Source organism: Calypte anna, chromosome 2 (genome assembly GCF_003957555.1).
Source record: "Calypte anna isolate BGI_N300 chromosome 2, bCalAnn1_v1.p, whole genome shotgun sequence".
Taxonomy (NCBI): Eukaryota; Metazoa; Chordata; class Aves; order Apodiformes; family Trochilidae; genus Calypte; species Calypte anna.
In genome coordinates, this window is record NC_044245.1 from 130,371,476 (window position 1) to 130,395,244 (window position 23,769).

The 23,769-nt window shown below is 40.5% G+C and overlaps 1 protein-coding gene across 1 annotated transcript in view; it reads right to left on the minus strand.

Moving 5' to 3' along the window:
• Nucleotides 1–567: 567 nt before the first annotated feature.
• SNX31 (sorting nexin 31) overlaps nucleotides 568–23,769 on the minus strand; it is a 30,521-nt gene continuing 7,319 nt past the window's right edge. The window contains 10 exon segments of the mRNA XM_030444702.1: nucleotides 568–663; nucleotides 2,843–2,905; nucleotides 3,911–3,988; nucleotides 9,875–9,970; nucleotides 10,510–10,713; nucleotides 11,359–11,451; nucleotides 12,013–12,082; nucleotides 13,552–13,639; nucleotides 15,209–15,299; nucleotides 18,402–18,512. Coding sequence (XP_030300562.1) covers nucleotides 568–663; nucleotides 2,843–2,905; nucleotides 3,911–3,988; nucleotides 9,875–9,970; nucleotides 10,510–10,713; nucleotides 11,359–11,451; nucleotides 12,013–12,082; nucleotides 13,552–13,639; nucleotides 15,209–15,299; nucleotides 18,402–18,512 — 990 coding nt within the window.

The window sequence follows — 23,769 nt, forward strand, 5'->3', positions numbered from 1 at the left end:
GGTGCAGTTAACACAGACACAACCGAGAGCTCTCCCCATTGCTGTGCCAGAGAGCACAACAGTGTCTTTACTGTCCAAAGTGTGGCAGGGTTTGGATTAGCACTGGTGGTATCTCAAGAGGTCAATAAAGACACCACACAAGTCTTTTCTTGAAAAGAATGATCCTGGGGAGAGGAACAACCACAGGAACCATGATCCAGCCAGTGTCTAGGTGGCAATGGCCTGTTCAGCCATCACACTCATTACACCAATACTCAAAGAAACATCAGAAACAGTTGTAATACTTTTTCACTCCACTAACATGGTAGCGCCATTTCTAATTAACTCCCTCCTTTCTGCCCTGACAATTTAAGTTTTGGGAGTACAATGCCACAAAAACACATGCAAGATAGAATGCACCCATTCAAACTGTCTCACTGAAGCTGTAAATACTATGAAGAACACTGCAAAGGCAAGAAATTACACTGAAGATTTTTATTATTTTTTGCCCCTATAATTCAAGTTTTCACCAATAGGTTTATTATTCCCCCAAAATTCATTTTGAAAGACAGTATTTGAAATAAATTATCACAGGTCCTCTTCTCTTATTTTCTCAAATACACAGTCCTCTTCACTTGGCCTAACCAAAATTTTTTTCCTTGATATGAAACCTGAATGAACTACCTGCAGAGAAACAAACAAACAGTTAGGTGTATATGCATTTCAATATTTATAGATACAAACATAAGCTAGAAAATCTCACATGATCCTGTCCAGGTACAGCAGTTAATTTCTATATTGGTATTTCAGATACAATAGATTTTTTTCCCTGCTGGACCAGGACACAAAAGCAGTTATTTCTGCTCTTAAGGTTTATTGCAAATTAGTAAATGTGGTGCAGATTGAATGGCAGTTCCAGATGTGCCAACATCACTGTTGCTTGGCATTATAGGTCATATTATACAGGTACTTTAACTACCTACTAGGCCTTCTGAAACAATCACACATTCTCAGCTTTAATGATGGCACCTCCATAAATGATACTTTTAACTCTACTTTTCCTAAAGGGTGCCATGTACTGCTTTGAACTTCCTAACACCACATCACCCAGCAGAAATAAGCAGGTGAACCGTCAGCACCCAAGGTACAAGCAGGCAATTTATACCCTTACCTGGAATGTATCTGCAGCTTTCTGTTGTACTAGGAAAATCTGACAGATTTTTCTTCTGTCTATTGCAATGTTTTTTGATATACATGTAAAGTTTCCTGAAAAACCCTACTAAAAGTATCTCTCACAAAACTATGTCAACTGTGCTGCAATAGCTGACATAAAAGCATTGTGAAACTGGAACCAAATTTTGCATAATTATCTCTGTAGAAGTTTGGGAGGTTTTTTCCTCAAGATTTCTAAAAGACACCACAGCAAAATTGCCTACATGCAGGCACATTCTATAGAACAGCCTCACTTTCTAGAAAGTCTACCTATTGCATACTTATTTCATAATTATCTGAATTCATACAATTGTTCTTGGTTTTCCTACTAAAAATTACTGCTGCACTAAATCATCTATCCAAACAGGAATTTCCAGGGCATTATGTTCATCTATTAGTAGCAGTATACTGCTACAGGGTTGTAAAGTTAAGCAAAGTTAAGTTTTTCTACTCATGATTCAGCAGAAAATATTTCAAGTAAGTTTTAAGTCTCTGGACAGCAGTTAAGCTTTCCACTAACTCAGAGCAAAGACTTGTAAAACTCTTGGGCATACTAACAGCAAAATTATAAAGACCCAACTCAAACCCCACTTTTTCAAATGAGGATGAGAAAAGATACATTTTTAAAACTTTTCAAGTGTCTTTCAAAGGGAAATATGGAATAGGAAACAGAAGTCTTAAGAACTTTACTATCACAATCAGCATTTAGAAGTTAGCTAAGCAGGGTTAGGACTTCACATGAATTGTCTAACAACACAGCTTGGTGCATGCTTCCTACATAACATGAGGAACAGCATGACACACTGTTGTCTTTAACACAGCAACATTCCTTCACTTGCTTTAACAAGTCTGTTCTAATTACTAGATGTAATTTTCTTAGTACAAAGCACTTAAGAAAAAAGGGGGAAGAAAACCCACCACACAGGTTAATTGATTTGCTTGTTGAAGACCTGTTAGTGATTGGTTTAATGCTGTTTCTGAAGCAACATTTTTTTTTCTGATTTCAGACTAGATTTTTTCTCTTTTAGAAATATTTTCCCTTTGGCCAATCACAGACTGTAATAGAGGTTTTGCTTTTAATTCACCATACATCGTTACCTTTCCATTTCTTTATTATCTCACATTCAACAAATTAGTTGGAAAAGGAACATTATTTAGCTATTCAGGAACTAGTAGCTATGAATACTGATTTCAGCAAATGATCTTAAAAGAATACCTTTGACATGATAGGAACATAAATGTATGGATATATAACATGACAAATTTTCCACATGGGTACAACTCCCAACTATAGGGAAACTATCCCAGGGGAGAACCAAGTCCAGGGCTGTAAAGCACATCAGCAGCTGTATGTGGACATCACACATGAGCTCTGCATATATTCTGGCTGGCTGTAAACCTCAAATGTCTCATTCAGAAACATTTGCAAAAAGCAAATAAAATTAAGCAAGTTGTCATTAAACCCATCAAGCTAAAATACAATTTGTATTCAGACATGTTTCTTGAGTTCAAAGTTCAACTCCTTTTCCTACCCAAAGAAGTTACCATTAAATTTATTAGAAGTCTCCACAGACAGAAAGACAGAGGTTGGGCTACCCACCACTAGAAAGCAATACACACTGTATTTGCATCTGGAGATGATCTCACTCACTAACCTGCTTTTTTGGATAGTGGATTTCTTACTGTTTTTCATGGATTTGGACATCTGAATCTCCTAAATAGACTGAAAAAATTAAACTTACAATAAACTTAAATGTGCTCCCCCACCCTCAGTTATGCTAACAAAATACAAGTTAATTAACATTCAATTAAATCTAGAAAAAGCAGTATAGGAAAATAATTGGTTTGTTTACCCTTCTCTCATGATTCTGTTTTAGTCCACACTTATTACTATCATCAGCTGAACAGTTAAGTAATTAATGTTCATAACTAAAGGTTTATTATCATTCCATTACAAATAAACTTAGAATGAGAGAGATAAAAATCTTTCAAGATTAAAATTGGCCTGGTTTCTTTTGAATCTTTTGTAATTTGAAGCTATGAAATTGCCTCATTGCCTCATTGCTCACTATAATCTGTATGGGACTAAAAGATCAACCACGTTCCTTTTTTCTCTTCTATAGTTTTCAGCTAGTAGACATTCAAAATCTTTACATCTCACAAGGTTCAAAGGCATTATTAATGCTGGAAAGCATTTTTTAAAAATAACAAGTATCTAAACATATTTCATCCTTAAAAGCCTACACAGAAGACAGCAGAAATATTTTAGCTACAAATCAGATTTTTATTTTATTAGCACTTCTATTTATAACAAAAAAGTTTCTCAGAGTGAATGTCACAGGTCTCAAATTGGCCTAACATTGCAGCAGATGGAACAAGTGGTAAAAAAGTGACAGCCAGAAATGGATAAAACAGGATAGTTCAGAACATTCAAAAACTGTGCCATAGATATCCTTTATCATATGCAGCAAAACTGAAGTCAAGGAGAGAGAATGAAAAACAAATCATTAAAGCTGTGATTATAAATAATCTTTAGCATTCAGTGTATTATTTCAGTAAAACTACACAAATATGTACTTTTTAGTCAATTTTGTACTGAAATGTTGGAACATGCAAGACCCTCTTCCTTATCAGGACTTGTCTCAGCCCATTTGGAAGAATGATATTAGAACTTATTTCTTTTAAATACAAATTCAGATACTGACACACACATCTTTACCATTTCTTGGCCTTCTTTGGCTGCCTTCATCACCTGTTCTGATATAATTTTCTTCAAGCAGTTACTGAGCACAAAGGCCTAAATAGGATAAACCACAGAACATTGTTTTCTTCTATTAACATATGTGCTTGACTCTTCCATTCCTCCTTACCAGAAAATTAGAATCCCTAAATACTAGACTATTACTTCCCCAATTCAGTTGGCTTACTCTGTACTTAGCATCCTCCCAGTGCACCAAAATAGCTTGCAGTTGCTTACAGGCCTCAGCATGACTGACCCTCATGGCACTGCTCAGAGCACAGAACAAGAACTTTTGACTGGTTTTGTGAGGCAAGTTGTTCTCTCCAGTTGTCTGTGGGTCATACCTTAAATGCTGCCAAGTTACACCAAGTGCTAAGTGAGGTTAATCAAATGTGGCACTATCAGCATCAAAAACACTTCAACAAATGAAGCTGGAATTCACAGGCCCTCAGCACTGCTGAAAAGTCAAAGGCCTGGTGGGTACACAAGTTGACTACAACTGTTTGCATCTTGCGCATCTATTATGAACAGAGCAGTACAGATCATCCCACATACCAGGTATCAAGCAGAGACATCTCAGAGAGAAATGGAGTTGTTCTTAGTTTTTTATGCTGTCTGATGAGCATGTACAACTCCTTGGGATGATGCAGCCCAAGTTAAGGTCCGAATTGCACCCTGGAGATGCACCTTACTTACTCTCCAGAGGAGGCATAATCTCAAGAGGACCATCAAGCACAGAGATGAAACAAAGACAAAATATCCTACAAGATCAGTGACACAGGGAGGAGTCTTCTCTGACTAAGCTCCAAATCATTTAGTCTTCCCATTTTCTTTTGGATAAAACCCTTATTTCTTCCACAGATTAACACATTTAGCTCTTCCTCACACTTCTGAGAAAAGTAGGATGCAAGTTTTCTGATCAAGTTACTACATCAAACACAAGCCTAATAGATTTCACAGGAGAATTACTGGAGGTAATTATAGGCCATTTTTTTGTACTCCCAACAGCTAAGACACTAGAAAGTTTACTGCTATAGCTCATGTTCTCATAAAACTTAATCATGACAGGAAATTAACACGTACTAAATAGCTGTGGGAACCACATCACCCCAGAATTCAGAAATAATGTGTGAGATATTAAGCATTTTGATTTTGCTTGAAAAATCCTGTCTGCTGCTGGGTAGGTCCCAGAAACAAGAGGGACAGTTTACTTGAATAGCAGGCTCTATACTTTTTATAGGAACTCCAAACCCAAACTGAGGCTGGTACTGTCTTTAGAACTGCAGAGCCTGGCTTATTTACTAGGCAGCAAAACCACAGACAGATGCCAGAATTCCTGGGTACCTTTCTCTTTAAAAAATGCCTGATATGTAAAAAAAAATACTTTTGATATCACATATTTATACCCACCATTAACTTGTATTAATATGGATTATATTTATATATGAAGAAAATGGGAGCCCTTGACCATAGCAAGTCTGACTGTTAATGACTTTGGATACTTACTTGTCCTGGTTTGGGCCAGGATAAAGGTGATTTTCTGTTTTGTACTTTTACTTTTAGCTAAGTCTCTTGTAAGTAGTTGCACTGCTGAAATTAACAGCAAGTTTCTCAGACAGTGTGTGTTTCTGGGTTTGATAACACTTGATGTTTATAGTTACTGCTAGAGACTGGTGTGCAGAGCCAAGGACACTGCTCAGCTCTGAGGAAAACATTTTACCATCCAGGAGGATACAGAGGTCCCACCTGAGCCCTCCTTTGGGGAGGAACAGACAAGATAGATGCCAGAATTAACCAAACAGAGTATTCCATCCCATATACGTCACACTCAGTATAAATTTGAGGCATCACGAGGGCCGAGCCAGATCTTTTCCTGATTTCCTGCTTCCCTTCCTTCACCCGGCATCCTGGAAGGATCCCGTCCGTTCGTTTGCCTGTGCTCCTGATCCGTGCCAGCCCATATCTGTGTGTTCCTGCCTCCGGTTCCCGACTGCTGCCGACTCCAGGAGTCCAGCCTGGACTTTCCCAGTGCTGCCCTGCAGCCTCGGTGGTGACGTGAGAGTTATTGGGGGAGAGGGGGGAGGAATGTGGTATCCATTTTCCTGTATATTTGTATATATTTAGTAATTTTACCTATTTATCATTACTGTTTTATTAAAGTTGTGTAGTTTAGTTTCCAACCCATAAGTCTCTCTCCCTTATTCTCTCTCCTTTCCCTATCAAGGAGAGAGAGATTAATAGAGACCGTCTGTTATTCGGTTTAATCGCCGGGCCAGTGTTAAACCGTGACAGATTTATTGGCGCCCAACGTGGGGCTCGAGCTAATTGGCTCGAGTCCAGTTTAAATTTTGACTAAATTGCCTGAACAGTTTGAATTCCAACTCCAGTGAAAGAATGGCTTTCCTGAGCTGGAATCAGACCTTGTTCTTTGGAAATTTCACAGGGTTGGAGATTAAACCAATTGTGCCGTACCTTTGGTATTTAGGGTATGCAATCTGTCTTTTTGCAGCTGGGATTGCTGTTGCTTTGTGGTTTGTTCTTCGTAAGAGTTGCTTAAGAACAATCATTGCAATATCGTCCTCAATACTGGTGTATATCATCGTGCATGGTGTAGTGGTGTTTCATAGAAGGATTAAGAACTTTGTTGGTAATTACATTTTCAGCCTGCTTTTGAGGAAATACACCACTCTTGGGCTGAGTTCAATGGATTCTAGTCAAAATGGCATTATGATTGTTATAGTTTTGAACCTCCTGATTCTTGTAGGCATCGTTGTTCAGGTGTCTGTGAATATTTTCATGTGCTATCATATGTTGGTGAGGAATAAGACAATTACAACTAGGGGAACGAGCACACCTCGTACAGAGAGCACCCCCACTCCTGCCTCTGCAGCCGCTTCTCGCCCCCCCTCACGCAAGGGCACAACTCAGATAAGGCCGGCGAGCATTGCCAGCGTATCGGCTACAGCTCCAGTTGCTGTCTCTACTCCCACAGACAGTGCTGCTGCTCAGAAAGCAAGCCCTGCTGCTGCTACTGCTGCAGATACTACAGCCTCTCCCCCTCAGCCCACACAGTTACTTGTTGACCCTGTAACTAGGAGAAAAGGAAAACAATGGAAATCAGAAGCGAGCCTTAACCCTTCCAACTCTGAACAAGATGACCAGGTGATAGAGGAAATAGAGGATAATGGCTCTCCTCCCAGACCAGGTAGAGCAGCTAGAGCAGAATCAGATGAGGACTCAGACTCAGAATCTGCTCAGCTCTATTCCATGAGAGACTTGCGTACTCTGAGAAAAGATTTCAGCCATTTTTCAGGTGAACCACTTCTCTCTTGGTTACTCCGATGCTGGAATGAGGGGGCTGCTACCATAACATTAACTCAGAAGGAAGCCAGGCAGTTGGGATCCCTGGCCAAAGATGCAGGTATTGATCGGGCATTTGGGGAAAAGGCTGGAACTACCAGCCTGTGGAAACGACTCTTGTCAGCTGTAAAGGAGAGATATCCCTATAAAGAGGAGATAGACTGCCCACAGATCAAAGCACGCAGACTTGGAAAAGCTATCAGGTATCTCGAAGAATTGGCTGTGCGAGACGTGATCTATAATAATGATGACATTGAAGATCCCTATCACGTACCATGCCCTAAACCTATGATGCAAAGGTTTGTGCATGCTGCACCACCACCTTTTAATCATACACTATCAGTAATGCTATGGGTTCCTGCAGAGATAGATACAACTGTGGGTGATGTGATTAAAACTGTATGAGAGTGTGAAGATGCTGTCATAGCCCCTTGTCGGGCCTTGGTCTCAGCTATCAAGAGAGCATCTGAGGAATGGCATTCACCCCTTTCTCCTCAGACAGACGGAGGACGCCCCATTGCAGCCATTAAGAGGAGACGCCCTCCTATGAGACAGAATCGAGAGAAACAGAAATCAGTAAGAGGTACCCTATGGGTAATCCTGTGTGAATGTGGGGAGGACATGAAAAAGTGGGACAAAAAACCTACTGCTGCCCTACAGGACCGAGTGATTGAGTTGATAAGTAAGCCGAAGGCAAAAGGAGGTCCTTCTAAAAAGATGGCTGCTCAAGTGTCCAGTGTAGAGTTACCCAACCCAAAAATGCTGGTGACTCAAGATCCATGCACATCAGGTGTGAGTACTGGGGATGCAAGCTCCAGTAATGCACATACTGACAATGCTGTATGTGCTCAAGCTTAGAGGTGCCCTGCCTCCAGCCAGGTGGAGGAGAGGGACAACCGAATCTATTGGATTGTGTGGATTCGATGGCCTGGCACATTAGAGCCACAAAAGTATAAAGCCTTGGTGGACACTGGTGCGCAGTGCACCCTAATGCCATCGAATCAGAAAGGCACAGACTCCGTCACTATTTCTGGAGTGACGGGGGGATCTAAAGAACTGACTATTGTGAAGGCTGATGTGAGCCTCACTGGAATAAAGTGGCATAAACACCCAATAGTGACTGGTCCAGATGCTCCGTGCATCCTTGGCATAGACTACCTCAAGGGAGGTGATTTCGAGGACCCAAAAGGGTACCGCTGGTCCTTTGGTACTGCAGCTATTAAGACTGAGAATGCAGAATGGCTGCATACTTTGTTTGGCCTTTCAGATAAATCCTTTGTAGTGGGATAGCTGAGAACCACAAACCAGCGGCTGCCAACTGCTACTTCAGTAGTGCACCGTAGACAGTATCGTGTCAACAGAGATGCTGTGGTCCCCATTCACAAGCTGATCCGGCAACTAGAGAGCCAAGGAGTGATCAGCAAGACTCATTCACCCTTCAACAGTCCTGTATGGCCAGTGAAAAAGCCTAATGGAGAGTGGAGGCTGACAGTGGACTATCATGCCCTGAATGAGGTTACACCACCACTAAGTGCTGCTGTGCCGGACATACTAGAACTTCAGTATGAGCTGGAGTCAAAGGCAGCCAGGTGGTATGCTACTATTGACATTGCTAATGCATTTTTTGCTATTCCTATAGCACCAGAATGCAGAGCACAGTTTGCCTTCACCTGGAGAGGTGTCCAGTACACCTGGAATCGACTGCCCCAGGGGTGGAAACACAGTCCTACCATCTGCCATGGACTGATCCATGACACCTTGGAAAAGGGTGGAGCTCCAGAACATCTACAGTACATCGATGACATCATTGTGTGGGGTGACACAGCAAAGGAAGTCTACGAGAAAGGTAAGAAGATAATTGAAATCCTCCTAGAGGCTGGTTTTGCTATTAAAAGGAGCAAGGTTAAGGGACCTGCACAAGAGATACAGTTTCTGGGAGTTAAGTGGCAAGATGGACCTCGCCACATCCCAATGGACGTGATTAACAAAATAACAGCTATGGCCCCACCAACTACCAAAAAGGAAACACAGTCCTTTTTAGGAACTGTTGGTTTCTGGAGAATGCATATTCCTCTTTATAATCAGATTGTGAAACCTCTCTATGAGGTTACTCGGAAGAAGAACGACTTTAAATGGGGCTCAGAACAACAAGCTGCTTTTGAGGGTATTAAACGGGAGATTGTGCAGGCAATGGCCCTTGGACCAATTCGAACAGGGCCAGACATCAAAAATGTTCTTTACACCAGAGATGGAGGTGACGGTCCTTCATGGAGCCTCTGGCAGAAAGCTCCAGGAGAGACTCGAGGCCGACCCCTAGTACAGTAAAATAAATGACATCTCTCCACACTCCATCCCAGGCTTCCTGCCAAGTGCTAGACATTTCAACAACAACAGCCAAAAATTTTTTTCTCTTATGCTAGAAACTTAAGTGGTTTTGCCCAGATAACTCTGTCCCTTGGCTAATCTGCTTGAGAGCATAGCTGATGCACTCTGACAGAGATGGACTGAACACTTTTGAAGCTTCCTTATGGCTGTAAGATTACATTTTACTCTGCTCCTTTCTTAAAAGGAATGAAAACTAACCTGTTTTGTGTACAAAGTTATCCACTGTCATGTGCCTGAATCATTGTACTCAAATCTGAGCTCCAATGTGTCTTCTTCACCATGCTTTGTAGCACCCTAAGGAAAGAAACACCATCACACACCCACAAAATCCAACAAGCACCAATTAACAGAAGAAACAGCTAAAAATAGTATTAAGGTGTTCAGCTATGAATCAGAATTAGTCAATCATGTTAATTTTATACAGTATGTAAATAAAACAACTGACAATCTGTACTAGAACACTTCTCCTGGGGGAGAGAGTGAGTGGGAGACACTGTGGAGGAGTCTTTAACAAGCACAGAGCTGGCTACAGCAGTTTTATTTCCTCCCACAAAAAGCTCTCTGCCAACTCTACCTCCAACAGGAAAGGAAAGGGGCAGGTAAAGTATGACATGGAATGCCAGGGAAAGGAGAAAACAGAGTAAGGAGAAATGATTGAGTGCTGTAAAAACTACCAAGGCAAGAATTTTCAGGATAAGTTTAGAGGAGAATATAGGCAGGTGAGAGGGATTTAAAATAAACCTCCTCCTTCCTCCCAGACTTGCCATTTCCTGACAGCCTTGATTTTGACACAAAGAAAGTTAATGCAGATACAAAGTTCATCAAGTACTTACAAGAAAAGTAACCTGCCAACTTCTTAACCTGTCGATTTTAAAGCTGACTTCTTTGGTTTGGTTAGTAGGCAGTTTTATGCAGCAGTTAATCTCATTATTGCCAACACAGATGTCAGCTGAACAGCACTCTTCTGCATAGTCACAAGTGCAGGGATCAAGCCACACGTATCCATAGAACTGCACTTCTCTAATCAGCTCCAGGAACTGCACCAAAAAGACAGAATTTAAGTGTTTTGCTGTAAATGCAACTGAAATCTAGTAATGGGGGAGAGAGAGGGAGGGAAGAGAGAAGGGGAGAGGCTATGAGGCATATCTTTCAGATTGCTGATACTCTTTCCTCCTAGGAGGCCACAGATTCACCAAAATATGTCAGTGCTTGATTCAGAAAATAGGATTCACAGCCCAGACTTAGAAACTTGATTTTTTTTTCCCCCCCACTGGATAGATGGTCTTTTGGGTGCTTATCAGATGTGGTGATGGGAGGAGATAAAACTAACCAGTAAGAGAGAGAACAGCCTTCCTGGTTTTCTCAGGTTCCATATGATTTCCTGAACTATATGCACCTTTGCACCTTAATTTAGCAAATATAAAAGACTAGGATTCACAGCCAAAAGCTTGCTGTCCCTTGGGATGCAAGTAATTCTTTTGGGGATATTTTAACATGCTAGCAGAGATAGGAACCTCTCTTTCTATTTGGTGGCTCAGTATCCGACCAGGTGGAAGATGTGGGTCTTTACCTCAAACCACTCCACAAAACCATAATGGTTTGGAAGTCACAGTCACTAGTATCAATACCTCAGAAAAATAATCCTTTGATCTGTTTATATTGTTTATAAAATACCATTTTACCTTTGCTTTGTTTTCATTTTTCTGAAGAAATTTAAGTTCCTGCATCTGCCCTTCAGTTGGTTTAACCCAATTCCTCTTAACTTCCTGAACTGCCTTAAAAGAATTTTTAAGAATAGCAAAAAAGAGTCAGCAAAGATGTATTTCCTTTCACATACAAACACTCAAACACATACGCACAGAAATCTTTATTTTTAAACAAGGCCTTTTATTTTGGGACAAGATCACTTTACAATGTTCTTTCCTCCCGAATTAATAATTTTAATAGTTTCCAAAGCCAATAAAACTCAACATACCTACAGGTTCAGAATTCCAATGCTGTCCTATCATGGCAGAGTGCCTACATATAGATACAGATATATACACTTGAAAGTAGAGTGGATGTACACCTAAATGGCTCCTTTTTTGTGCAACACTTTTCCCAAGCCCAAAACATGAGTTAGAATCTCTGCTACATGAGTTTGGGGTGAGGTGAACAAACAAAGAAACAAACAACAAAACCTAATGTGATCAACAACAGCTGTACCCAGCACTTAGGAAAGCACAACAGAGCAGTGTTAATCAGGAACCACTTACAAATATTTGAGTAGTTTGTATAAAAGGTGAAATTTATAGGGGAAAGTTAACTTCTAGAATTCTAAAGACCTTTCAGTTTACCTGCCTATATAGCAAATTCAGTGAAGCTCCACAACCCATCAGCAGTGTATCAAGAGAAGGATCCATGTACCTTTTCCATGCCAAGGGAAGAAGATAAGTATGAAGATATGCTTCTAAATATGGCATTTTGGTTTTTCAGATAAACATGAGACCACAACCCTGAAAGATCCCATTATTTACCAGAAAAACAAAACAAAACACAAACAACAAAATAATCAGTTGTAGCCTTCAAGTGCACACTACCCACATTTATAGCAGACTGGAAACAAACTACAGTCAAGTCCTGCAGTCTCTCCACTTTGATTTTAGTGGCAAACTTAAGTTACAATTTAGAACTAAAACTTCCCTCCTTTTCCCAGAGAGGACTGCCATTTCCTACCTCTGCTTTGAAGCATGGCTACATGGGGAAACATCTACTCAGACAGTCACTTTGTCACGGCTTAGTACCACACAGTGCTTTCATTAGCTTGCTTTGTTCACCAGTTTGTAAGGCACACATAGGGAAAAAGAGAAAGCTTTGTAGACCCCAAGGCCTAATCCAGGAGATTTAAACCAGACATGTTACAAGCATCAAACAACAAATTTCTGCGTGGCTTCAAGATAATCAACCTCTCACTTCCAGTAAGATGTATGGTCTGATCTTCCTCTTCTGCTCCCAACTATGATCCTTGTTCTAGCATTCACCTGGTGCAGCTGATCTAACTCCCTAGGCATGCAAAGATCTATTCCCTTTGATCAGTTTCATTGTAGAGAGAAGCAGACAGGACCCCAAGTCCTGCAGTGAGCCACTAGATCCTCCCAGCTCTACTGCCTGACTGCACCCTCAGGACCAGGCTCCCTACACCCAGGGTTTATCCTTACACATAACTGTTTGCTGCACAACCAACAAGATAGGGGAACTGACCCAGGCCAAAAATAGGCCAGCAAAAACAAATAAATAAAAAAAAAAATGGCCAGCAACTTATTTTTAGGCCAGGTTAGCTCACCAGTTCAACTTGCCATGCTTGTCCATGCAGTCACAGTTCTACCAGCACAGCTGAGGAGGAGCCCAAGGTGTGAGCAAATGAAAGGTAAAAGTGCTCTGCTGCTTAAACCAGACCACTTACCAAAAGAAATGCACAAGCTATGTCCTCAGGCATTTTGTGTATTAGTACACAGAAATGATCACTTTAGATAAAAAGTAATCTGCCTCTGCCCAAAGTTGCAGCTTGTAATTCAGAACTCAAAGTTCTCATCTATATTGTTTACAGGTACATTCCCATTTGTGGTCACAGCTACAAAGGACCTCTCTAGATTCTGAAAGAGAGAGGACTGAATATCTGGCTGCACTAAAGGCCCTTCAGGAATATTACAGTGAGAAAATTTAAAACACACAAGACCTCAGAAACCAGTCAATTTCAATACCAAATTGGCCCCAGAGAAAACCAGTCAAGCTGCTGAGGCTTGAAGAGTTTGTAACTAAGTTCTTCAAGGGATTTCTTTTTCTCTTTATAGCAGTTGTCATGCATCGTGGTAGTTTCTCTTAAGTTTCTTGCTCACCACTTTCTGATCCCAAGCTTACAGTGCAACTCTTTCATGCTCTAAAGACTCACATAAGGAAGTTCAAAGTCTGCCACTTTTTTCAGCACTGGGAAAAGAAAAACCACAGAGACATTTTGTGAAATCTGATTAAATAACCCAGCTACATCCATATATTAGTTGGCACTGGTTAGCACATGCTCTTGGAGAAGAAAAAGAACTTAACAAATATAAATTCTAGGGTAAAGTAAGATAACAGGTTTGTTATTTTCCTCACTTCTCCAAGTCTAAAATCACACAGTTCTGTTGCTCATAGAACATATCTACCCCCTTCAACTATGCTCTTAGAGAATATCCTTCTCAAATCACAGCTAAGCAGGATAGGTGTTCCTGCATTTAAAGGGAATGGGAATGCAAGCTTCCAGGACTGTTGCTTTTCTGGAACAGAACAGCAGATGAGAGCACTGTAACTAATGTACCACAAGAAAAGCACATCACTCTTCAGAGATCACTGCCTTCCTGTGCACTCTTTAAATAAATATATGTTTAGAGACTCAAAGCTGCTAACATTTCTTCCACAGTCCAGCAGAACACTTAAGCATGTGAACATCAAACAGTTTTTGGCAGCTGACCATGGGTTAGCATTTGGACTTGATGCGTTTTGGAAGAATATCAAAGATGCATTCTGTTCTCCTGCATGTGTATGACAATATAAGGCAAAAGTAAATCCATCTGCAACCACCATAGAAAAGTACAGAAAATGTTCTATCCAGATAGATTTGGGATAGCCACAGTCAGGGTGGGAAAGATACCTTTCACAGCCACAAAGAAGGGGGCAGGACAACAATAAGTAAAATAGATACAGACAGGAAAATTCCTCCTCCACTGTGTAAGCCTCAGTTTACTGCTGAAGCTTAATCTTGGGAAGGTTCAGAAGAGCATTAACATCTTCATGCCAAGGAAAAGGCTGAGAAAAGCTAAATAGCTTGGGAAGACCACAGAGAGACTGCAAAGTCCAGCTTCATTCCAGGCAACAGTAAAGGCTCTGGTCATGTCCCTGATATTGTCTGAGCCCATCCCAGTCCCAGGCCAGGATCCAGCCCCATCCACACACCCACCCACACAGGAAACAGGACACCAGCAGACCAATGGAGACATAAAAAGCCTCTTTGCAATTTCAGACCATAAAGAGACTCACAATCTTGATTTACAGCTTGCTTAGTACCATCATGGTTAAACTTAAGTTTCTATCAGTTAGGAAAGGAAACATGTCATGATATAAAAGGAAAGTAAGCCACAGACATTGTTTATAAATCTAACAAAAGAGTTTCCTGTCCTATTGTTAAACTCAGCATGTGATATGTAAATTAAGAACTGTTTTGTGTAGGTATGGTCCCCTGATTAAATGCCTACCCGGATAATACACCCAGGAATTCCCATGAGGTAGAGTTGCTACATGTCTTATGAACTGAAAGGAACATTATATTAACACATTAAATTCTCATCCTTGCACCACACTATCTACATCCATACACAGCCACTCCAGGCAGGATTTATCAGACAGGAGGAGTCTTTCAGCCCAAGCCTCATCTGAAGCTCTCTTCAGATTCCAGGTTCAGTCATGGTAGCCAACAAAAAAATCCAAGGGGAGGCTAAGTTAAGCACCTTTTAAACTTACCAGAGAGAGCTCCATCATCATGATCTTGAAAGAAAAATAAGCTAAAATATTTTATTAATTCTCTTGACAGCCCCATCTTGCACGATGTAACCTTTAAAAACAAAGGTCAGAAGTTTAGCTATCCATTAGCATAAGTCAGGAAGAGATGTTCAATACCTATTAATGTAACCATTGTTTTTAATTTTCCCTTAAGACACCTTTAACTGCCCATTTAAAAAGCAGACATAACCATTCCTACATTGCAGCATTTGAGTTTGTAAGGAGTTGCAAAAGAACATAAAAACATCATTAAATAGAAAATATTTGCTACTCTGCTATGCCTCTAAGTATCCTCTAATGCATCTGCCATGTTATTCCAGATCTTCACTACTGAATCCTCAGTCTATAGTATGGTGACAACATTGCTCATTAGCATCACAAGTAAGTATTTTTACAAGATTTTTACAGGGTTTGTGTATTTTTCAAGCTGATAGACTCCTCTTGTTTTTCTAGAAAGTATATACAAGACCTGGCCCTCCAGTGAAAGTGCAAGTTTTACTTGTAGGGTTTGACAATTGTTTGTGAAGGCTCCTGACAAGAGCAGATCTGTTAAGCTTTCATTATTGACAATGCATAAGGAGAAAAAATCCCTTCCAGTTTGACACTTGGATTGGTTTTAGCTTGCTGTGGCCTTTTTACCTCTTTTCTGAAAAAGGCAGGTGTAGCACTAACAGATAATGCAGAAGTTATTTTGCAGGAACAGCTGCATAATGAAATAGTGGATACAGAAAAGTCAGGCAGAGGTGAGCACAGAAGTCACTGAATCAGAGTGGGGCAATTGTCTTGTTGCATTTTAGGTCCTGAAAAATTGAAGCATAAGGTAAAGCAGCCATAACCTAAAGAGCACAGTGTTTCCAGAACATTCTTCTGCAGTGACTAATCTCCTCAGTTCACTCAGGAAAGTGGTGTTGCAACCAAAAAAACATTTCTGAGAACACTCCTGCCATAGTTCATCTGGCAGGTGGTGCAACTGGATAGAGGAGTCATGCTTTGGTCAGACAAGCTAGATTTTCTTTATCTGAGCACAAGGTAGAAGTACTGGTTTTCAGTCTTCCTCCAAGGAGTGCCAAGCACAGCTCTGTGTCACAGTGACACCATTGTAAATTCACTCAGCTCCACAGTTCAGAATGGTTTCCTTCAGCTGTATCAGCTGGTTTAAAAAAGCAGACATGACTCTGTGCATGGAAAAAAGTAGACATCAAGCTAAATATAGGTTGTGAAGAATTGTTCCAAGTTAAAATTGAAGAATACATTCATGGGGTTTTCCTTATGCTTGTTACTATCAGGGCTGTTACCAGAGAGGGCAGCAGAGCATAAAAATCACTTGCCTCACACTCTCTTCAGACACCAAGTGAAATAGAAAATAGTTTAAGAAGTCCAAGCACAAAAGGAAAAAAGTTATCAGCACCATCTTTCATTCTGTTTGCCTCTGTGCAAAGAAGTCCCCATAAACTACTTTAAGAAATTAGACAGAGTTCCAAAGTGTTATCTCATAATAGCATAATACAAAGTGTACCAGATGGCATTTCACAGGAATATCAAACACAGATCTCAGATTCAGTAGAAATTTGACTTATTTTATTTCTTAGATGAAAGCACAAGCTGCTATGTGCTGCCTGAATACTGGGATATTAAGGAGTGATGGTTGCAAACTCTACCTCCACTACAAAAGAACTGTGGTAGCACCTGTACAGCAATGAAAGCTAAATAATTCCTGAAAGCCCTCTCTCATGTTTAGGACCACAAGGGAAGAAATGGTGTCTGCAGCATTCAAATGTCGTTGTTTCTTTCAAGTGCTACATAAATATTGAACACCTGCAAATGCAATATACAAAGCAACACACACCACCTGTATATGTTTTGGAAACTACCTTGACCAACTGCAGAACACTTTTATCACACCCAAATTATTGGCATTTTTAAGTATATTAGCAAATCCTTTCCTTACCCAAGTGCCCTATGCAAGTGTCCAATCTAAAAATGCCTCCTTACTTTTTCCACCCTATTAGCACCTCCTTCCCACTAACAAATCAAAATTCCTATCTTCCTGCCTTCAGCAAACAGCAGTCTCTCCCACATCAGTCTCCTCTTGCAGGGTCTAAGGCCAACTCTGACACTTCCCTTCCCCGGGAAGAACCGGTCCCAGCATTGCCTCGGGTGATGCAAACCCGATGGCAGAACAAAGCCATCGGGGCTGTGTTACCCAGCTCTTGGTACCTGTGACTCTGCACAGATACTGAGTGTTCTGTGGCCAGATTAACACCTGAGAGCTTGGCAGAGGAGCCCGAATACACATTCAGCTCACTTTAACCATGGCCAGATGAGAACTACCTCCACAAACTCAGATTGCAAAGGCACAGCAGAAATACAGTACACGATTTTCTGTATGATAAGAGGAAATTTCAGGTTTCCATGATAAAGAGTCCCATCAGGTGGGTACCATCAGGTGTGTGTGTGTATGCTTTGTTATTCGTGTTAAGATTAGGAAAAGGGAGCAACTGAGGAAGGGGCTTCAGCCTTGCTAGTGCTCAACCATGTGCAGATACCCAAAATTTGCAGAAACTTTGCTGCTCCTCCCCTCCTGGCACAAGGAGGGAACTCCAGCTGAAAGTTCCAAAAGCAAGGCAGCCAGTTGTGTAAACAGTGTTTGGTTGCTACTGGTTTCAAAATGTAACCAGCGATTGTTTACTGTATGTGTTACAGCAGCTGTTCGGGACATCTCGGAGCTAGAACTGCCCCAGTACTGCGAAAGAAGTCCCACGGTTTCACAGCAAACATCAGGGAACACAAGGAAAGGAGAAGCATGCAGAAAAGCAAGACATACCAGTTGCACAGCACATTTTAACAGCAGTGCACCAGCTAAGACAGAAGCCGAGGCTAGACCATCTTTTCTGACTTTAATGTACAAGCACTTTCACCCACAATATGCAAAAGGAAAGGGTGTTTAAATAAAAAATGTGTCCCCATAAAGAACAGTATGTATTTTCTGATTCTATCATGCCCCCCACACCTGGTAGAATTTCTCCTTCAAAACCACAGAAGATATTCAGACAGGGACTTGTATCTTTTCCTGACTGAAATTATCATCTTCATGTTTGCCCACTCCCACTTTTCCCAAATGGAAAGTTTCCACCCAATTCTAGAAACCCATTACCTCCAATAGTCTTTCTGCAGTGTCCGATGTCTGGATATCAAGCCTAACATTGCTACCATCTGCAAGGTAAACATCCAAAAAGGCTCTCTGGGTTGGGATTTTAAATGTATCCTGATAGGAAGAAACAGAACACTTTTGTTCCTTCCCATACTGCTGGTGTCTTTCTGAAGATGCTGATGCTCTATTTCCCTGTTTATTCCAGTAAATCAAACAACTGATATTACTGTTTACTAAACCGTATGTTATGAAAATGACTGTTAAAGCTTGCAAATGACAAAAAAACCCAGAACCAACCAACCAAAAAAACCCCACCATACACAGAACAGCAAGAGGGGAGAATTAGTGGAGGCTCACTTTGATGTTAAGCTAAGCACAGGTTATTTAGTGTCTCAGTATCTGTAGAAACAGTCACTGTCCTAGGAAGTAGAGGCTCTAAAAAGAGGAGGCAGATAAACAGCTTCATGTGAATATTCAAAGTCTCAATCTTGCCAAAAGGAAAAAAATGTGCTCTTCTACTTATAAACAGGAAAATCCCCAGTGAGAATAATGAGGCTATGGTATACCAGGGCCACTGCTACCAGATTACTGCACACAGTGACAGTGCTTGAGGTTCAAAACCACCATAAACAGAGAGGAGATGCAAAGAAGAAACCTGAAAGCACTTAAGTCATGAGAAAACAGGCCTCACAGAAAGACCTCAGAAAAATTTCTTACCTCTAGACATAAAAAGGAGGTGATATGCAATCAGCAAAATCAAAGCCAGATCCATTTGCTATCAGGTGATGACAGACACAGACTATAAGTAGAGCATCACATTTCTAACAGTGAGCTTGTGCAGAAATGGTCTTATTCTCCACTGGTTTTGTATCAAGACTTTACATGCTCTTAAGAGTCTCTTAAACTGCAATTCAGAAAGCTGCATGCTTTGCTATGCATGAGAATTCAGACTTACTTTTTTCCAAGAGTATGGACATTAGTTTAAGGATTCCCCTGGGGATGCATCTGGGTGCGATGACAAACTCATTGCTGCAGCTCCTCTTCCTGTTGACTACCCTGTACCAGAGCACAGCAAAGGCTTTTCTGGCATTTTTATTAATTAAGGAGAGGCACTTCCCTTGACATTCACAGCAGAGAAAAAATGCTGTAATTGCACATACTGCATGAAATATTGATTTTTAATGTCTTGCATCCACCTTTGCTGGCAGGCAGAAGAAATGGGAAACTCCCAAGTCACCCTTAGATCTCAAGTACTTTTGGTATCTTGGTGCAGAGTCTTCACATGTGCCTGTATATAGGAGCATTTTCTATCCCCTGTGACATCAGCAGAGCTGATGCTAATGCTATGTGCTCCACTAACCTCCTCTGGGTACCTGGGAGAACACACTAAGGCGTGTGACTCCAGTTAACTAACTCAGCTCATCTTGGTAACTTTTTTGGGTCAGAAAGACAATATTTTCCAGTAAAACTGATTTTACTTAGGAGTTATTTCAAATTGACATCATGTGCAAACAAAATGAGTTTTCTTCCACAGCATCTAAAAGTTACGAATGCATCGCCAGAAATGTGTAGAATGATATGAGGGGAAAAAAGGTCTTGGGGAAAACCAAACCAAACCACTCTTTCCTATTTAAACAGACTTTCCACTGGTTCTCCTGACAAACAGTTTTTCATCTAGCTGCCTGCCTATACATCTGTTTACATATATTAAAAGAGCAAGAGAACATCTTCTCAAGGCATTAATTAATGCCCTGCCTGAAGTTCTTCTGGGGGTCCACACAGATTTAATATTTATTCCCAAATAAATAAGCATGAGCCAAACTTTCAGCTGCTTCCAAGTGGTTTGATTTCTCCAAGAACACTATGCAACATATTAATAGGCAGATTAAATTGAGTAACTACAAGAAACAATATACTAGAGAAAAAGATAAATCTCATTTCCATCTAGAATGCTCACATTTAGTATCACTGTTTAATGGTTTCCTCAGTTGTCTTGGAAAAACTGCTTTACCTTCTTTTACTTGACTTCACTTAACTACAAGCACAGCTTCCTTTCATGGTATAAGGGAGAAATTCCCTACTTATCTCCAACTTTTGACTACAGTTCTCTTAATATGTTTGTGACAGAGCAAACCAAAAGTAAGAATTATCTTAAATTCTTGGGTTTGGAGATTTCCACCCCTTTATCACCTTTCCCCACTTCCTTTATTATCTGCTTTTGCCCCAGAAGGCAGAACTGTCCATACCTGAAACTCCACATATTGTTAAGTGTTCTAAACATTTGTGTTTAGCCTCTTATCAGCAAAGTATTGAGGCAAAATTTACTTACATAAAAACAAAAGGAGGAAACAGAGCAGTCTGTAAGGCAGGAGAAGACAGTGTTAAATGAAGAAATACAAATACAGAAATGTCCCTAAAACAACACAAGAGAATCCAGCATAAGTTTAATACAAATAACAAAGAGATAATTTATCAGCATTAGTGATCATCCATTTAATGAGTGCACATGGCAATCCCAGCTGCTGCCAAAGTGGGCAGAAAAATACTTTTGAAAGAAGTCTACAGCACCGAGTCAGGAAAGTTCTGATCTTCTCACAAGCTGCTGTTTCAGTTTTGGAAAAAGCAGTGAAGTCATTGTCTCATCTACTCAAACCAAGAACAAATCTTAAAAAAAAAAATATTTTGGCAACAGTGTATATATATATATATATATATATCACTCAGTACTGCTTATTTGAATCTTAATGTTCTCACTATTACCTGTTGTAAAATCTCTGAAAACACCTGGGACTGCTGTCTGCTCCCTACTTGCCTGCCCAAGTATCTCAAAGCACATCTCAGTCTTAAATGTAAGAATATAGAATAAGACAGAGCTGGTGAGTTATTTTCTGCCTTTTTTTGTTTATTTTTATGAAAAATCTGCATATTTCTGAATTACATTTTACCTACACTCTCAATAGCATACACACCACAGCACTCTTGTTGTTGATCCTTGGCCTCGTACTTTTTCCTCCTCAGGAGAAATGCCTCACATCACAGTCCTTTGGTGAAGGACCATGTAAGAACCCTGCTTATTGGGCACTGGTTGTCTCTGCTTGCTGAAGTACACAAACTTTTAACCTCTCCTTTTGCCATACACCACATTACTCCGTGAGTGCCCAATAAAGAGACATGATATCAGATTACATTTAAGAATATAGATGAGCTGCATTAAAATGACAGCTAGACAATGTGAGAAGGTATGTAAATCCCTTTCTCATGACAGAAAAGGAAAAGACATGACAGAGTCACAATGGTCTCATCTTGTTAAAGACTTCTGGCAAGAACCATGCCATTTGTCTTTAGGGGCTGGACATGGTGGGGCATAGACTGAATCTGTCTCTCCAGCCTGGCCACTGGATAAGTTTGCAGAGTTTGGAAGTGCAGAGGGGCAGGAACATTCTGGGTTAGATTGTTCAACTCTGTGTTGGTAAATATTTCCACCATGTTTGTTTTGAGCAGAATATCCATTGTACCAAGCTGCTCCCCCATGTGAGAGCCTTCGCCATGAGAGCCTTGCTCTTCCCTGACAACTTTTCCCATGAGATCAGGTGGCTGTGGAAACAGACAGAACATGCCTGCTATAAGGAGCAAAACATAAGAACCTATGCATCAGCTAAAGGCAAAAACAGGGGCATGGAAAGCAGGGCCAACGTGTGTGGGCTTGTCTGCACTTGAGAAGTTTGCTCTGTCGGAGGTGATAAGGGGCCTATATCTGGTTGGTGTGATACTGAGTGCAGATACAGATGAATCATGCTCAGTGCTGTCAGGCAGCAGAAGTATAGCCAAGGTCCTTGTACAGCCTCCCACTCCAGGGACTGTGGGTCTCTGCACACCCTTCACAACCCCATTCAGCAGCAAAACACAGGACAAGGACAAAAAATGTCTTAAGTTTGTTTTTTCCTTTGCATCTTCTATTATTAGCCAGTGACATACTCAAATGAATATCTTCAGTTAGAAGCTAAATACTGCTGCTTTTGAGACAAGCCAAAAAAAAAAAAAAAAAAAAAAAAGCAAGCACTAAAAGATTATCTAAGAGGACAGCTCTGTTCTCTCTTATAATGAAGATGGAAAACCTCAGCAGTAGAAAGAAGTAGGGGGAAAAAAAAACCCAACCAAACAAACAAATAAACCCCAAAACTAGCCTAGAAATCCGATTCATCTCTGGTTTCATATCTTCTCATTCTATTAAAACTAATGATTTCTATTACAAAACCTGCACAGGTTTTACCTGAAGACAAATCTGTGCTCAATAAGTAGCTGTGGTGGAAGGTAAGTGGCTGATTGCTTCCCATTCATTGCCACCAAGAGCACAGTCCCTCTGCCACTTCTCCACTTTACCTGGCAGGTTGCTTGTACAGATGCACATTTTCTGTAGCAGGTAGCCAAGACTGACTGCTCCAATCCAGTACACATCATTAATCATCCCTCTTGCAGTGTAACATAAGCAAGAGCACTGTCTGGTTTTAACACTAAGTATCAGTAACACTGAAAGCCTAACTATGTTTTGACTCCTCATGTAGGACACCAAGTGCTGCCTACTCATCTTCACCAGTGGAAACCAGTAAAGAGATGCTTTAAAGATTAACTACACGCTGTGTCTTTCAATGCAGTTACAGAAATTTTGTCACTCTTCCACAAAACATCTCTCTGTTCACAGTATACTAATAAATACTGGACCATGCACAAAGCCAGTGAGATTCTTTAATAGCCAAAATGAACACTTATTCAGTTGCCAGTTACACCAATTAAAGGCACTGTGCACAGCTTATGTCAGGAGAGGCACTCCTGTCTTTCACAGTTAATCTCTCTTAGGAATTTGCTCTTTACCACAATGAAAGAACACAAAGCACTAGATACTATTTGTATTATGAAGCAGCAGTTTATGTAAGCACAGCAATTATAAGTTAAATATGTAAACTTAAGAAGCTGAAGAACTACCATTTTTTCCAGGCAGAAAGCCTGAACATTGTATATGAAAATCATCATATTATGGAACAGAAAATGGAGTTAATTTTATGTCTTGAGAATGTACTGACCTTGCACTAACATTTAAGGTATAATTCAGAGCCTACCCTGAACTCCACCAAATAACTCACCACTCCTGGCAGTGCAGTCATCCTGTGACATGCACACACATGTACATGATGGTAAATAGAGCATTACAGATGGACTTATGAAGTCATCCGTCTTCACCAAAAGGGCCCACACTAAAGAAAAGCCTAAATATGCAACAACATTTCTGATAGTATGGTCAAAAAAATCTACAGTACTGGCATGCTGAAAGACATCTTTAAACATTGCAAACACTGTTTTTGAAGAATTATTTCCT